An 18,805-nucleotide genomic window follows, 5' to 3' on the forward strand; every position below is an offset into this window, starting at 1 on the left:
CTGAATAAACAACATTCAAAATTTAAGTTAGAAACATATTTACTAAGCTATACATTTATGAGAATTTAACACTCAAAAACTCATCTGCTTCATCAGGAATGTTTGATCGGATTGAAATAACAATGGTGTCTTCATGGCAGCACAAGCAAATAACCCTCAGATCAGGACATTAAAAACAAGCCTCAGGGCATCTGAGTGTGGTCTACTATACTCTAATATAGATTTATCATATTCAAACAGGATACGTTCTGAGATGCGGTTAAATATTGTGCATGCATTCTATATGTTACATTGTATATAATCAGAAACTATCTTATGATATGAGAAGCAGAGAGTACAATCATATACAGAACCATTTACAGTAGCATGCGCAGCGTGCAGTGAGTACTGGATTAATCTGTATGTGCACTCAGCCACAAGTGTTAGCGTGGCTCTGTCAAAGGCTGAGCTTTGTGGGAGGCAAATATGTGCTCATTATACATTACCAAGGCCAAACATGGTGAAGCTACTTGGCAGTGCAGAGCACATTACAGGCAGGAGAAAGACAGCTTTCATTTGAAAGATCACACATACAAAACGCAGTGTGTCTGTGTGTGTTCAGCACAATAATGGATGAAAATAACCATGATTTGCAATTCATCTGTACACCAGGTGAGTGGGTTCAAAGTGCTGTACTGTATGTACGTAGGCTTCCAAGATGGATTTCTGCCTTTATCCCAGAGCAACAGTAGCTTCAGGGCCTCCACAGCAGCACATCAACATCTGAATAGAATTTACATCAGAAAAAGTTATGCCACAAATTTACATAAAGTCAAGATGGACAGCTAGGAGCTAGGAGCTAGAAGCGCAGAGTGTAGCTGTAACCCACATTTAATCAGTGCGTGAATTTACAGATCCCTGTAAGCGATGTCACAGCGACAGTACATACACGTCTTATATGATCATACAGTTTAACTGCAGGATGTCACTGCTTTGATAGTTATCTTCTGATGGGTAAATGGCTGCTGAGTAACTTAACAGATTGGCTCAATAACACAACCGTCACATACAGTTAAAACTAAATAAACCTGCTACTTCACTGGTTTGAATTGTGCACACTGCTGGATTGACTCTGGTGTGCTGGATGTTACTTTACTGCTTGCACTTACTTTGGTAATATTGTGCTTTTACATTTTTAAGGTCTTGAAAAACATGATGGAACATTCAAAAATAAATACAAAATGTTGAATATTAAGTCAGAAAGTTGTGCAAGAATTTCTCTTCCTCATAAACATACATTAAAGAGTCGGTTCACCTAAATAATAAAAAAAAAAACATATACAAAATATGTTTTTTTTTGTTATTTAGGTGAACCGACTCTTTACTTTCTACCCATGCAGATAGTTTTAACTTAATTTGTCCAGATTTTGAGATATGTCTGTCAAATGTCAACCTATCTACAGACCCTTTGGCACAAATGTCAAATGCAGCACAGATATTCCAGGTGTATGCGTCAGGTGCTAGTTCGGTAGGATTACTGGGGAAATCCGGTTTGAAGTTTAGTTCTAGTAGATAGTCATAGACAGAATATTAAAAGGTACTGTATATAAAAGCTGGTCAAAAAGTGACAATGTGCAGTCGTACCGGTTGCACCAGGACGTTGTTTTTGCCGTAGAGAAGGTGTGTTCTGGAGTTTTGGTGAAGAGACTCCACATACTCCCTTGCTGATGCAGCAAACCTGTCATCTGACATGCTGCCACTGGACTGCCTCTTGCGGATCTAGAAGAGATAATATTTTTAACAACAAACTTGTCCAACTAATAACTTTTACAACAACTCCCATCCCACACAACCCCAGTGATCACGTCTTCCCACCACCATACACAAACACATCCTTAGGACTTAAGCAGCCGATCTAAAGCAGCCTCCACACTCACCCCCAGAGCAGGCCGGCGGCCGGCCGATGTGTCCTGGCCCCGGTGGGCCCCGTGGATACGGTGGCGCTGAACTAGCTCGTTGGCTGAAGGGTCAGTCCAGAAATGATCTGACGTCTTCAGTTTGGTGTATTCCAGAGCACAGGGCCCAACTGAGAACACAGCACACACACATGCACACATTAACAGATCCAATTAGCAGAAACTTTAATTTAAACCTTTTGAAAGTTTACTTCAGTGCTTAGCTGAGGTGAATTTATACTTAAGGTATTTCAAAAGGTAGAAGATCTCAGTCTTTTATAATGTAATGGAAATTCTGCCTTGATATAAGACTTGTAAACTTATAATGTATTTACACACAACCCCAGATAAAACCAGATCTGAGCAGAGAATTGTGTTGTTTGATAGCAAAGTAAGTTTACTAACTGGATCTTATCTGACTGACCAGGATCTACAGTAGTAGTGTTTTTGTCATTTCTGCTGTCCAAAATGACTGAATTGTAGTGTCTAAAACATGTTAAATTACCATGCAGTTTGCAGCCTATTGTTTATTATTATTGCTATTAAAGTATAAGCCTGCCATCATTTTTTTTTGTTTCTATTGTCAACTAATCCAATGAAAAGACGAAAACCAACTATACTCTCAATACTTTCTGACTTCCCGACACTGTCTGTGGCCCTCAGCCCCGAGCCCACTTGTTCCAACTGAGGACTTTAATCTTTACAAACAGCTCACAAATACATACATCCATTTAAAAATAGGCTCAGAAATTTCCTAAAACAGCCGGACAGTTTTTACCAAACGTTACTCAAACAGGAGAAAAAAGTGCATTTGCTGTGGGGACTATTTTCATCCATGGATTAATCCACATTTAGTGCACTACAGTGAGTATTTGGAGCAGCAGGATGGTCCATATGGGATGGAGTCAAAAATAAACAACAGTGTGGCTCAATGATGTGTTTTTAATAGTTTATGGGCAACAATGGAGCTCTACGGCCCAGAGGAATAAGATATATAAGGTTTGATACATAGACAACACTTGCTAGTAGATCAATTCATTGTTGGCTTGGGTCTTTTCATGAGATTTATTGACAATACAAAAATATATAAAATATCACCAGGCATATCCTTTAAGTTACAGGAAGTGCAAGTCAGTGGGAAAATAAATGTGACTGTAAAAAAAAGTTTAAAAAAATCACCAATAATCCTATATGTAATTCCAGTTTAAGTGCAGCTGGTGTTGTAATGTGCATGTCTGTCCCAACTGTTCCTCTGCTCTGCACACCTGTTGCGGATTCCCTCATCAGCCCTTGTTAGCTGTTATCTGCCTCCTCTGCACTTCGTTACCTCTTTAGTCAGTGTGGATATAGTGTTTATTTTGTCACACTGTTCGTGTTGTCTTCTGGTTTAGTCAGCTAAGCTCTTTGTTGTCTTTTCCTGGCTCACTGCATGTGTGTTTATGTTTCTCTGCTTAGTAAACGCTGCCTCAGCCTCCTGCCTGCTGCCAGCCTCCAGAGCTCCTGCTGCCACACTGTCAGTGGAGGTGGCTCGGACACGTCTGCTCTTACAAACAGCTCTTAGAAGGGTTGAATTTATGGTTTTTCATTTTTTTCAATTTGAAATACTTTCTAATTCTTAATCTATCTTGATTTTACATGAATACAGAAATCTTTGTTCTATGTGGTTTTGTACTTTATGTTACTGGCCTCTGGGACATTTTGCAACTAAAGCACAGTGTGATATACTCACCCAGTAGGACTGCCAAGATGGGCCCGAAGACTAAGTCATGCATCAGAGCTTCCCTCTCATAGTATTTACTGCAGGGATAAACACACAGAAAGAAATTAATCAAAGGAAAACATCAAATCTTCAGTAGGGACGTGACTTGGGAACCAGAGGGTGGCCGGTTCATGTCCAGCGGGCTGGTAGCTAGACAGGCGCGCTTGTGCAAGGCACCAAACGCCTAACTGCCCTTAATGCGGCAGCCCCATCACTCTGACATCTGTGTGGTCATGTGTGTGCGTGTGTGTATTTCCAGCCTATGTGCGTGTATGTGTGTGAAAATCTTTCCCCCCCCAAATATCTGCACATACTTAATTTCCCAGAAAGCCTTTCAATAATCTCCAAAGAAAAGGGCAGCATTAGCTTCTTTCCATAGCTTAAAACAAATATAATTTAGCTCTGGATGATAGATGTTTAGTATCATAATCAGCATCCCTTGCTCAAAACTAATTAGTGCATTGCATCCTGGGACCTGTGTCAAAGATTAGTTTGACCGAGTAGATCACCATGGCGCACGGCTGCACTCTGAGTAAAAAATTAGATTTAAAACAAACAGAAGAGATTGTATTTTACCCATTGACTGTAAAATTAATGGACAGAGCATCCGGTTCGGACCACACTAACAGCCTAAATAATTACTATTACAGCTGCAAATTATTAGCGCTAAGTTCATTTTAATTCCCGACAGGACTCCTGAGTGCAGTGCAGATGTTTTGCACTTTTATTCTATCACTGCAACTCTGGATGTAGCAACTTTGAGATTAATAATTATTTTAGACTGAATAAGGTTATAATAAGACATTTAAAGTAAACTACTCCCTATAGTTTACTATAGTTGTCCTTTCTGCTGTGGCACATATTATTTTTAACTGTTCATCAAAGCATCAAAATGTCACTACAGACAGCAACCGAGTTATCTGTGGATAATCCATTTATTTCTCATACTCCCACTAGACTAATGAACATCTTGAGCATTAACTCTAACATCTTGAATATAACCACATTAAAAAACGTGTAGTTTCACATCATCCAGCGGATCCTTGACACGTTTCGTGTCATTAGGTGGATCACCGTTGCTCAGGGCTCTGTGCACTGGTGCCACGAAGTGAAGCCAAACGCCGCTCATCTAAACACACTGCCCACACAAAGATGACACTCAACTGGTTTAAAATCAGCAAAGTATTACTTAAACTTCCGTAATCTGCTGCTACAGTAACCGAATTTCCTGCGGGTATCATCATTTCATCTCATACCATTTTCTTTCACTTATGCTTCTGATAATGTTGCATGTGACTGCCATGTAACTAAGAAGTCTTCCTCTTTCATTTGAATGCACATATAGCAGGATAGGAAAACCCAGAGTCAAAAGACTCAAAAGAAAAGAAGTTGATAATCATGATATTATTCGGATCACTAATGCTAGGCTCAGTGAAGCCATGTAACCCCATGAGAGCCAGACTTAGTTCAACTTGCTTCACAATTCAGGCTGCAGGTCTATTGAGGTTGCTGTTTGTTGAGAAATGTGCTGCTGTGTGACTGTTGAACACCTGCTCTTTGTTTCTGAGGGACTGACAGAGAACTTGACATTTACCATGGATGCTTCATCACGTTAGATGAACTACACTGCAATTGTCTGAACCTGATGTCTGAAACCACAACATCAAACAACATTACTCAAGTTTATAGGTGGATTTTTTTCTCCTTAATAAGTGTGAATCACATTGTCATATGTCTGTGAAGCTCATCATTGCACTTCGTGTTTGCGGCTTTGATCAGTGAAGTGCATCATTCCACTCTGGCTGACGCACTGAGTGTGGACAGCGTGTTGAAGCACACAGCGGAGAACACAGGAGAAGAATGAACACTAAATAGGTAATTCAAGGGACTGTTCATCATTCAGCTACGGCAAAGCCTGGAGCGGGGTGCTCTGAGTCACTGCTGGGAGCGAAGAATAAAACAAATCACCTGGAGTTGTCCACAATGTACTGAACTATCTTGTCCAGAACTTTCTCGAAGAGAGCCGTTCGGACCCAGATGTGTTTGATGGCCTGGGCAGAGAGAGGCTGAGGGGGGCGGCTGGTTGTGGAGGAGCCCTGTCTCCTCAGAGGTTCATGGCCCACACTCTGGCTTCTCCTGCAGGGCACAAAGCACACATCAATACTATTGACAACCACTACTACACAGAATAGTTCATGTCTGTATTGTGCAGAAAACAAATGATGTATCGATATTGTTAATAGTGTCCTATCAGCTTAGTGAAAACTTCATTAACTGTTAATGTCTCATGTAAGATGTCAATCATGGTCTAACATACGCAAACAAGAAAGGAATTAAGAGTATGATAAGAGTAATAGTCTACCTAAAACATACAACAACGTATAGCTGCAAATTTGAGACTTTTTTTTTTCAATTAACATATGTACAACTTACAAGTAAGCAATGCGAAGGTTAATAAATGAAAAGAAATTGGGTCTTTGACCATCAGGAGGCAGTATTTAACAGCCCAATGACTTGTTAGATGGTGTAGTTTATTACAACTCATTATCATTTATAACAGTTGATCACTGTTTGGTTTCCAATAAATCTGTACCATGTCAGACAGGAGGTGCCATCTTATGTTAGAAATCAGCTTTCTGAAGTATTTCATGAATATGGAGGCAGATGCATGATGTCAACCTATAGAGAGGAGCATCTTCATCTGAGACGGAGTTTGATCTCTAGAACTTCTACAGCAATCAGACAAAACCATTCACACACACCCACTTTAACAAGCTAATGAATGTGTGCGGGTGTCTGTGCTGACGAGGACTCGGCTGCCACAGTCACGATGCTAGTGTTTGTGTGTGTGTGTGTGTGTGTGTGTGTGTGTGTGTGCTAAGTCACGATTTTCGCAGTCCCCTACCATTTTGAAGAAGTGTGTCTCTGTCTGTCTGTGTGTGTGTGTGTGTGTGTGTGTGTGTGTGTGTGTGTGTGTGTGTGTGTGTGTGTGTGTGTGTGTGTGTGTGCAGTGACAGTACTCCAAGGGATGGGGGGAGCATCAGGATGATGTCAGAGATAAGACAGAATGCAAAAGAGACATGGTCTTCCTTTTCTAAATAAAAGCTGCAGTGTGTTGCAGTGTTCTTTTGACATGAAACATGAGCATTTCTTCCTGTATACTTCATTTATAACTTCTATTCAAGTTTCACCTCGAGGTATATGTTGCTTTTGTTGTTACTTAAATAATTGTTGTTACGTTAGCTGATGCTACTAAAGACAAATGCTGTCAATAGTTATAGAGATTATAAAATTGCTGCCTGCAATGGCAAGCCAAAAAGGGCTTTTTATTATTATAGCTGCTGGTTTTTAGCTGACTGAGCACAACAAATACATTCATTTCTCCTAAATGAAAATGAGGTTTGGAGATAAAAAGGTTGATCTTACACAGGAAGAACCTTCATGGTCAGTCTTAATTGATGCTGCTTCTCTGGATGAGTATTTTGATTTTGATTGACCTTTGATATCATATTTTTAAGTTAAATGTGCATATAACATTACACCGTTGTGCATACATCATTTACAAACTAACACAATAAACTATTATGCATTCCATGATGATCTATTTCCTCTAAGCATCTGTTTACATAAGTGTATAATCTCTTTGTAATTATAGAAGGCTTGATCAAATGTGTAAATCTCCTCTATGGAAACATCCCTCCCTACAGTGTTCTGTCTCTCCTTCTCAATACTGCGCTCTGTCATTTGTCATTACAAAAATGTGAAATGTCAACAAATGTCATAGCTAACTTAATTGATTACAATGATTACAACCCAATTGCATTTTGAGCTGACAAATGAAAATGAATGTGAAAAGGAATATGTCAGGGTGATTTATTAGGCCTCTGGAGTTGTACAATGTAAATTTCAGATTTGACATCTTTTACATCTTTTTTTTTACATCTGTTCCAATGGAGGAACTACCTGACATTTCCTGTGAGGAAGTAACAGCAAAGAACTAGTTCATACGAAGTGCTGTCCAAACACAGAAAAAGGCCTTTAGGTGGGGAAAATGAATCGTACAAAATGGTGCTAATGGGAAAATACTTGAACAGTCTTTACTCAAAGACATTCAAGGCATAGCACTTAGTTGTACACCCTAAACTGACAGAATTAGTTAATTAGTGCGAAGAGTAAAAAAGAGAGACAGAGAGGGAAGTTCAACCGTGCTTACATTTACACCTTCACACACCTGACTAATCGCTGTGTGAAGTGAATATGCAAACATTGTCGGATGTAGCCCCCCTAATTGCAAAAGTCAGAAACGTGTAGTGGGAGGGGTTTTAGACGCGGTGTGACATTGATTGGATAAGCTTGTCGTATACTTAGTCTCCCATTGCCAGACCATGGTCAGGCTGCACCCCTTATCTATTCTGGGATAGGGAAAAAAAAACTCTCCACCTGGACGGTGCTAATCCCTATATGCAGCAACGGTGCCCTTTCAAAAAGATAGCGAAAGGGGAGGGACATGTTAGGCTTTCTCCCAGTTGTGATTATGTGATTATGTTTTAGTCACTAAAGTAATTGCAGAGATCTTGGAACACAACAAAATTGCATTGATCAACATTAAAGGACACGCCCCCATCACCATCAATGGGACTAAGGTGGAGAGAGTCAGCAGCTTCAGGTTCCTCTGGGTTTCACATCAGCGAGGACCTGACCTAGACTCACCACACTGACACCATTACAAAGACTGCAGGACAGCGGTTCTTCTTCCTTCGCAGGCTGAGGAGGTTCAACATGGACTCCAGGCAACTTCTACTATAGGTTGTACCACTGAGAGAATGCAGACTGCATCACCGCCTGGTTCGGCAGCTGAACCTCCCTCAACCGTAAGGCTTCAACAGAGAGTGGTGAAAACCAGGACGCAACTACCATCTATGGAGGACCTCGATTATAAATTTTCAATATCTGTTTTACAGTTCTATTATTACTGAGTTCTCACTCAAATTCTTTAATGTGTAATTTTGTCACCAGCAGACGACTTCCAACTTTGACTGAAGAAATATCAGATAATGAAGAGGGTACAGCTTAATACTTTGTAGATTGCAACTAACAATTATTTTCATCCTCGACTATTATGTTCTTGATTAACCAGATAATCGTTTTGTCAATAAAATGACAAAAAAAGCTATAAGTAATTTCCAACAGCACAAGGCGATGTATTCAAATTGCTTGTTTTATTCAAACCTATTATTATAAGAAAAGTGACAAATCCTCATATATGCGAAGCTGGCATAAATTTTTTTAGTTTCAGCTCAACAAAAAAATGTCATTTCAGTAATCAATTCCTACAAAAATGTATTGATTCTAACGATTCCAACACATAAAACTATATTATCAAACCTCTAGACAGAGTAGTCTATATGATAACTGTAATAAAACCTCACACAGCAAACATTGGTCAACCGGCAGTAAACATGCTGGCAGATTAGCTTACTAGCATTAGTGCTGTCTCGGCTACTCCAGTCAGTCACAAACCCCAGCCTTGCAAGCTGTAGCCATCCGATGAGTCTCCCATATAATGTGTTGGGTGTTAATAACAGTTTGGGTGATTTTACCATTTCCCTAACCACTTGATCACCTGGCCCTTCATGTTTCTTGCCCCACTGGAAATGAATGATTTTGACACATATATAGAACCGATGGCCAAAACTATGAAAATAGGACCCCAGATCTAATAAAGTAGAATTATCCTTTAAAGTGTATGAGAGCTGTTGCCACAGCAGGTCTGCTGCTAGCACTGCAGGATAGGAAATGTATGCAGATGATATGCTTGTTTTGCTCTTTACCCAGTGTGTCAGGAAGAGAAGGACGGAAGGAAGTGGCGTGTTGGTAATTCGTCAATGTGCTGTCTTGGTAAGAAAAAGATTTAAAAAGTTAGAGAATGAAGGTTGTAAAGGATTCACAAGAGACAAGGAGACATGTCCACTGACAGCCAAACCCACACACACATATTCCAGTCCTGCTCTGCTGTAATTACCATTCACTTCACTGCAAACACTCTTTATTCCACTGATGATGTCTGGTCTCCCTGTCTCTTGTTTCCCATCATGCTCTCTGCCTCTTTCGCCGCCAGTTGCGCAAACCACGTTGCCATAGTAACCAGGGTAAATGAGAGATGGAGCCCTGAGGTGGGATGACAGGGAGAGGGGGCAGGGTGGGAGCATGTGTGTGTGTGTGTGTGTGTGCTTGTGTGTGTGTGTGTGTGTGTGTGTGTATGTGTGTGTGTGTGTGTGTGTGTGTGTGTGTGTCTTATGAGTGTGCATGAATGCATGTATGCATTCTGGTGGAAGGGTGTGACTTGTACAAACCAGATCCCTAATAAAGGCCATATGGGATGTGAAGATGAACGAGAGACGGTGGCTGATATGAAGACGGAGAGCTGAGTGCCCAACATACCCAAACACGTTTAACTCCTGATTTACATCCTATAACGCAGCCATGTTGCATTGACATCTCGCTACACATTCTGTCTGTGTTTTATTTTTCGTGCATCAGTGGTGTGTATATGTGTGTGTACTTGTTGCCCAACGCTTTCTCTCCTCCCCTTGGAAACCTCTTTCTGCAGCCCTGGAGAGACATGTTGTAGCCATGTGGCTCAGGCTAATGGACAATTAATGGGCTTGCAAACAGCTCGGCTAGTATCTAAGTGCCTGCAGATAAAGGAGTTTATCATTCTCTGTGTGTGTACATACACACAGAAAAACATATGCAAACACGTAAGCAAGTATACGCGCGCACACGCACACACACACACACACACACACACACACACACACACAAACACACACACACACACAGGCCTGAGGCTTATCACAGTGTGCACACAGATTGTTCAGCTTTAGTAAACACTCAACTGACCAGAGATTGTGTCTGACGGTGATGACGGAGTGTATCTGTAGCTGTGTGTTTTACATAGAGATAATGATCTGGTGTACAAGGAATGACAGAAAGTTGATAATGCCTAAATAAATCTATGTATATACATTCTGAAAATAGGCAGGAAATAATTGTTAAGGTAAAAGCAGTGTGCAACAGGTGGTCTCAGGTTGGTTTTGCCACCTGAAAATCTCCAAAATATATATTTTTAAATTCTTAAAAATTAAGCTAATTATTTTCTATCCATACTAGTCTATATTCATGACGTTCCACTTCTGGGATTGCTCTGGTGCTGCAGGAAATTCCGCTGGATGCATGTCTTTTCGCCGATGTCCTTTTCCTTCCTAAAACAACTTTTGAACTACACATGTTCCACCAACAAGTTCCTTCCCGAGGCTATCTTGCAGAGGCTCTGTGCGGAGCTTAGCGCTGCCCATGACGATTGTGATTAGTTTAAAGAAATGCCAATAAACCAGAACACGTTTTTCTCCCATCTCGGAATGCTGTGTGGACTAGCCAGACCCTCCTCCGCAGTGCTGTGGAGGAAGTCTGGCAATGCGAGACTAATTTATACTGAAAGGTGTATTGCATGTTGATAGCACAGGTGGTGAACAGGTGACTAATGTATATCTCACTGGTGCTGCATGGATAAAATACTAGAGCAGCCCTCATAAAATGAAACAACCAAATAAAATGAAAAAGAACAAACTCTACGCAGGCCTTTAGTCAGGAGATAATGTCAAAAAAAGCCCAGGTGTTGCTAATGACATTAATAATGACTTTCTTTCTTTATTTAGATCCCCATTAGCTACTACATTAAGCAGCAGCTATTCTTCCTGGGGTCTTAACAATTTTTACCAAAATATTAACATCAACGCTGTACAGCATTGAAGACAAATACAGAAGTGCACACATCTTCTAAATCATCCAACTAACAAACATACACACAACACAACATAACACATATACACTAAACATAAAAACATAACCATATAACAATATAAGCTCTTCTATGTACAAAATATTACCACTCTCTGGGTGTAATATAAAATAAAAATCACATTTCAATTGCCATAGCTCATTATACAGTCATTATTAATAACATAATTACAGTTACTCCAAAGTAAATAAATACAGTCTTAGTCTTTTGGAAAAACTAACATTGTGCCTTTCTGAAACCAAAAATAACGGGAGCGAGTTCCATGCCACCATTGCTCTATAACACGATGTTCTTTGAAGTTGATTTGTTCGACAGACAGGTAACAAGAAACGCCCTTCACTTGATTGGCGAGTGGAATGAGTATGAACGTCACTGAAGAAAGTCAATCTTTTATAAATAATTTCTGGTGCTTTTGTAATAATTATATTTTTTAAGAATTGAATAAGAGAATAATTAATTCTGCTTCTTACATGAAGCCATGTTAACTGATTGTGCATGTCCCTAATACTTGTTCTAAAAGAACAGTTTAGTACAAGCCGAGAAACTTTATTTTGTGCAATCTGTAGTCTGTTTAAATTATTCTCTGTAGTTGCAGCCCAAATGATGGAACAATAGTCCAGATGACACAAAACTATTGATTCCACCAAAATTTTCCGTATGCGAATCGGTATGCATTTCCTACAATGGCGAACTACAGCCATACTCCTACCAATTTTATTCAATATTAATTTTATCTGAGCGTTCCATGTCAACCTGCTGTCCACAATCACGCCGAGCAATTTTACCTCAGCCACTTGTTCAATGATCAAACCACCAACTGACAAGTTCAGAGCAGGGGAATCTTTTAAAAGATGATTAGATCCCAACATCATACATTTACTCTTCGCAACATTAATAATTAACTTATTTTCTCTGTTCCAATTTTCAATTAATTTTAATTCATTATTTAATACAGTATTGATTCTGGTAGAGTCATGATCAGACACAGAAATAGTCAAATCATCTGCATAAAGGGCAATAGTGGCACGCCCCAAAATAAAAGACAGATCATTAATGAAAATAGAAAATAACAATGGTCCAAGACAACTCCCTTGAGGCACCCCACAACGGAGAACCTTTGTCTCAGAATAACTACCATTAAACAGTACATTAAACTCCCTATTAGTTAGATAGCTATAGATCCATTGGATAGCACACTTTGGAAATCCATAACAACTTAATTTTTTCAGTAATAGATCATAATCAATTAAATCAAATGCTGCACTCAGATCTAACATTACAGTACCATTACATGTAGACTGCATTACATGTAGGTTTATTAGTTTCAAGGCCCTGGTTAAGGGCATTTTGCTTCAGTGGCATGGCTCCCTGGGACACTGTAAAATGAGTGGCGCTATCATTAATGTTATTAATTACACTGGTTCTTCATCTACTATGGCAAATCAAAATGTCTGCTGTGGAAAAAGGTCTATACTCTTTCACAAAGATTATTGGATTGAGGGTGGTCCTGTTATTGTGTCCATATCTTATAAAAACTGCCTCTATTCATTGCAGCTGATGTTAATTAGTTTATGTTCTGGTGCATAATTTAAGCTACACTATGAGTCTTATTATCCTCATCACAAAGTGGGCTGTAATGGAGAAGAGTGTCGCTTCCTCTCTAATTAGGATGGCAGATTCACTCAATTTGCACAAATTCAATTCTACATGTGGTGTCAGGTGTGGTCCCTGGTGGGAACACTCCAATCAGAAAAAGATTAATTGAAACTTAAAGGTGAACTCAAAACATCTCTTAAACAGCATTTACTGGCAAGATGAATTGGGTTTCGTTCGTTTTTTCAAACACTTGTTTGGAAAACTCGTTGGAAAGAACTGTGTGACCAACCTGGTGAGATCGGCCTGCTGCTGGAGTTGCTCTTGCACCTTACGGCAAACCTCGCCAGCAGTATCGTAGACTTTGCCGACTTTGGTGAAGAGGGCAGCGATCTTGTCGCTGCGGAGAAAACCAGCTGCCCGTCTCTTCAGCAGGTGACTCAGGCAGGCCTCGATAGCAGCTGGAGAGAGAGGAGAAGAGTTGGGATTGGTAAAATTGACAAGAGAGGAGAGCAGGGGAAAGATGAGAGATTATTAGCAAAAAGATGGAGGACAATAGAAATAATTGGTAAAATAAGTGTGAAACATTCACTGTGCTTATAAGCAAAGAAAGGAAGAGATGGGCATCTTCAATTTAAGCCCAGGCTTCGCAGGCTTCTGCATTTTTGGGTCCACGGAGCGTGTGCACTACAGCCCGAGACACTTCCTCGGCGGGGTTGACTGACTTCCTGCACAGCTGAATGACTTGAACTAACCAAGCAGTTCCTTTAGTAGTGAGTAGTTCAGAGATGTTCCTGGGAGCAAGCAATTTTCATGGCTTGTTGACAGAGGTTTACACTCAAACCACTCCAAATTATTTCAATTGAGTTAACCACTTTCACTTTGATAGGCCTATGACTGATTCTTGTATGATGATGCTTGTAGAATGTATCTTTTTTCAGTTAAATACCTATCAGTAACCATCAGGAGCATTTCATCTGCAGTGTCAAACGTTTGATGCACAGCGAGGAAATTTTACGCATGGCACACACAGGGTACCTTTAATTATCTAAATCCTCTGACACATGGTATCTCATGGTAATTGATATACTGTGCTTTTGTAGGAGCTGTTCCACATAAATTCAAGTAAGATGACTTGTACAGTGAAAGACTTTTTTTTTTTTTTTTTTTTTTAACTTCAAGTGAACCTCAAAAGAGGATTGGTGCGTTTTCAGATCGTGCCTTGGAGGCCACCTAGACCAGATCCAGAACTAGAATGAGCTCAGTCTGCTTGTTAGATTATAAGACACGTTTTGTGCAAAGCTGACATTACGGCCTACAATTGGGACTAAATGAAAGCTTGTGAAGTATCCAAAATTGAAAATGTTTATCCTCTGTTGAGCATGAATGGGAAATATGCCCATGAGATTTTACATGCAGATTTTTCTCAAAATAGAAATGTCTACAGCCAATGTCATGGCAATCTGTGCAGGTCATTGTTGAGCTACAATATCTTCCTCTGAACGAAATGTTTGGAAGGTGATGGATGTGCAAATTAGTAGGTAGACAATGAGACAATGTATGCAGTATGAAATGTGCAATTTATGTGCAAATGGACTGAGCACAAGAATATAAAGAGAACAATTACTGTATATGATCTTACAGCATACAATGTCCTCTGTATCTGCACAAATGTCAACATGTTGCTGCGACTCATATCTTCATTCCACCTTGAGGCATTCTCAGACTTTTACTAATGGACTTGTGTGTGGATATAATGCTATTAGTGAACACTTTCCTCTGTATCTCTTATTCTAGGGGAGAAATGACGGCTGCCTATTAAATTAGAAGCAACACAGTCACCTGAAATGTGATTTGCTGAAGTGAGGGACAATTTCTGGCCGCCTACAAGCTTTAAATATTTAGAAGGTTGGAGGTAGTAACCTATCCCTGAGCATGCCCTTTACACTGCGGGTACTTGTTGTTCGTTCATTACCGGTAAAGATAAGATCATATAGTAAACTGTAATATCTCTGTGGGGGGGAATTGGCTCTCGGCTGCAGAAAAGTTTTGATATAAATCTGCAAGAATAATGGGTGGGTTGAAAAAGTAGACTGCCTGACGATTTCTGTACAGCAACAGTGAGTGTAACTGTGAGACTAAAAAGTAACATGGAAATCTGCATTTAATAAGTGATAATGTGAGAAGGAACCATATACCAGTCTTTTGGGTCAAGTCCTTCAGTCTAATGTCTTTGAGACACGGATTGCAAATCGAAAAAGTATTTCAGGTCTGTCAATGCTAGTAGCTTTAATCACCAAATACTTCTTTTCAAATAGAAAATATGATGCAGAAAGGTATCCACTTCAGCCATCCCCTAATGGACTTTATGCCGTATATTTGTTAGAATCAGCACCGATCCTGGTTTGAATGTGGCTACTATCCTCTGCTATGCATCTCTCCTTGTCTGTATACAAGATTAACGTTCAATTGTGCACTGTCTAAATAAAAATACATTACATTACATTACATCAGCTCAGCAAAAGCTGTAATGATCAGGCAGCGTGGTTAGCGACTGCTTTACTAGGACTCTTAACTGGAAATCAAGCAGAACTGGCATCTCTCGTCAATATAACTAAGCAGCTGCTGCTGAACTAAACTGCTTTTGTTTGGCTGCTTATGTTTGTCATTTTTGTCATGTTATTAACATGACAAAGATTATTTTGATTGGTTGCTACTAGGGATGGGCTATATGGAGAAAATCAAATATCACAATATTCTTGACCAAATACCTCAATGTCGATATTGCGGTAATTTTGTTGGGTTGACATTTGGTGTTTTCATAAAATATTTTCACAATGACATTTTTGATAAATAATCATCAGTAATGTTGATTTAATGACTAAGTGGGTAAAGGCAAATAATAGAACAGCTAGAACAGTCTGGTAAGTTCAAAAAAATGACATCGCTTTACTGTAATGTAGCCTTTAAATTCAGGAAAAGACAACACTATATCACGATATCTAGTGTCATAAATCAACCAGCCCTAGTTGCTACATAGGCTTATGTTTTGTAAATCCCAAGCCCTTCTTTTTAAATGGTAATTGAAACTGGGCAGAGCATTAACGCCACCTATTGTCCCCCGCAAAAATAAGATCTGGCTTGTTTTCCCATATCTGACTACAGTGGTACTTCTAGAAAAACACACATGTATAACTTATATTTGTATAGTTCAGAGTTTGCAGTTTCAAGTTTGAAAATAAGTTGGTAGGTGGTGCCTGGATAGTTCAACTAGTAGAGCATGCACCCAAACTCTGACCTGCGGCCCTTTGCTGCATGTCATTCCCCCTCTCTCTCCCCTTTTACATCTTCAGCTGTCCTATATAATAAAGGCCTAAAATGCCCCCAAAAAATCTTTAAAAATTAAAAAGAAAATACGTTGGTGGTCCCGTAGCTTCCGCTCTGTAGCAAAGATAGGCCGAAACCCTAACCCTAACCCTGTAGCAAAAATGGCAACCGTTGTTGCTGGTGAATATTGTCCAGCGTTTTATATTCCATTTTTTGACTGTTATGAGTGCACCATCCAGGTACTCGTAGTGCACTGCATCTAGCTATACTTTGTCAGTGTGAATGAACTATGCACTAAACATAGCAAATGTAAGTACAGAAGTGTGCAAATTGAGACATAGCTCTGCCTTATACACAGATTGAAATTGACTATGCAACAGCACAAATGCACTTTTGTATACCAACAGGACGCTATTATATGAGATGTAGCAGAAAGACTGAACTGGGATGGACTGGCCCAGAGAAATACATAGACTCATATGCAGAAAATGAGAGAGAAACGGAGAGTCTCTGTCTAGCTGTGGCCCATCCATTAGCCGTCTCCCTCCCTCTGTAATTGCTGCATTAATGCTCAGCCATAATAAGCTTTTTAGGGCTGATGGTAAAAGCAACATCGTAATATGATTATTCAAATAAACGCAAACAGAGAATCTATCTCGTACTCATTTCGATGTATGTGGTTGGTGGTTTAATACGTTTTAATAATGTGCTGACTTTATTGGTAAACAAAAATTACATAAAGGGTTTCTGAAAAAGTACTGCATTCATGCAAATGGGTCTCTATGTAAACCTACAACAGCCACAGAGAATAGCTTCATTAGTTTTAGATATAAAAAGTCCATCTGCAGTATGAATTCATATCAGCTCTGAGCTTTTGCGGCTGTCTGCACATGTTTTTCCTCCACGAGGTGAATGGAGTGGATATTACAGTGGAATATAATGACCAACAACAATATAATTCTCTCTGATGCTGGGAAAACTAGTGCTTTATGAGTGTAATAGTCTGCTTTTATTGCTACTCTCAGAGCCATAGAAGGAGTGCTTAGAGGCTTTGAGGTTTTTGCTCAAAAAGCTCTTTGTACAGTACATTCACAGCAGCTTTATTCTGGAAGATTAACATGTTAACTTAAGGAAAATTAATGTTGGTATCCAAAGGGATAGCAGGGATTAGTTGCTGTAAAGTTTGAGCTGAAGTGTTGGTTTATGAGGAGCGTGTAATAGTCTTGTTGTGAACATTAATGCACGGTTGTTTCTGTGGAAACACAAAAATCGAGCAGAAGATGTGAGCGGCTCTCCCACGGGAGAGACCGCACCCGGCTCCACTCATTCTGCTGCTTTCTCTCACGACCAGCCTGCTAATTCACGTTTGGGTGTCTGTGGTTCATATTAATGATCAAATCCTTTCTATCATACATGCAGAAGTAAAGGCTTTCATTCTGACAAGAGCAGAGGGACAGTTAATCCCAGCACTGTTACAACACACTCACATTACAGAATGTTTTGTGCACATTTCTGTTGTATGTTTTTGTATAATTTGGATGATTGTGCTTCAAAAGCATTTCTGCTGACAACGAAAATATGTGGCAGGTGCCTCTGGAGCTGTCTCCACTGAGATCATTAGCAGATCTAATGAAGACAAAGCTAATTAAGCAGCACTGCACTTCTCCCTTCCTGTCTGTATCTGTTTGTCTCTGTCTGTCTCTGTCTGTCTGACAAATTCTATCTCAGGTTTCCTGTGTGTCTGCTGCTGCTGTCTCAGAGTGTCACCTCTCTCAACATGCCTCAAGTCTACGACAAAGTCTCAGTCTTCTGTCTAATGCATCACTACAGATAGCCTTCCTGTATGTCAGGCCCTTCAACACTCCGGTCTGACTCAAGATGTATGGCAAACGAAAGGTTAGGCCTTCAAAATCCCCCAAAAATCTCTCCCGAAAGTACCCAGTCAAATGGGAAAAACTGGCTACACTTACTGTACATGCAGGGGAACGAAGAAGACTAGAGAAGCATTGTGAATTTAACCTCATACACATGCTGGCACCCACCACAAAGACAAAGAGGCTCCAAAGAAATGTAACCTATAACCGATCAATAGAGCTTGTTTTAATTCCTACAGAAAATGGAACCACAGAGTTGTATGGCGTTCAATTACGTAGCAATTATTTTTAATTGTTGCATAGGACAGTGAGACAACATATATACAAAATTTTGCAATTTAGCATTGAGCATGTGTGAGAGCCTGAATCTTAACCACTGGGCTACCAGGCAACCCAAAAAAATGGGTGTTTTTTTATTTTGGTGTGAACTGTCCCTTTAAGGTGTTGTCTTGAGCAG

General features: G+C 39.8%; 1 protein-coding gene across 3 annotated transcripts in view; it reads right to left on the reverse strand.

The window, feature by feature from the left end:
• Positions 1–18,805, reverse strand: part of sgsm2 (small G protein signaling modulator 2) — a 79,513-nt gene that overhangs the window by 16,374 nt on the left and 44,334 nt on the right. For all 3 annotated transcript variants that reach the window (XM_031285678.2, XM_031285671.2, XM_031285679.2), the window contains exons 3-7: positions 13,440–13,608; positions 5,662–5,829; positions 3,664–3,731; positions 1,917–2,065; positions 1,624–1,758 (exon numbers count right to left, since the gene is read on the reverse strand). In XM_031285678.2, the coding sequence (XP_031141538.1) occupies positions 1,624–1,758; positions 1,917–2,065; positions 3,664–3,731; positions 5,662–5,829; positions 13,440–13,608 (689 nt within the window). The remainder of the gene's footprint in view (positions 1–1,623; positions 1,759–1,916; positions 2,066–3,663; positions 3,732–5,661; positions 5,830–13,439; positions 13,609–18,805) is intronic.

This window comes from Sander lucioperca, chromosome 5, assembly GCF_008315115.2.
Source record: "Sander lucioperca isolate FBNREF2018 chromosome 5, SLUC_FBN_1.2, whole genome shotgun sequence".
Classification (NCBI taxonomy): domain Eukaryota; kingdom Metazoa; phylum Chordata; class Actinopteri; order Perciformes; family Percidae; genus Sander; species Sander lucioperca.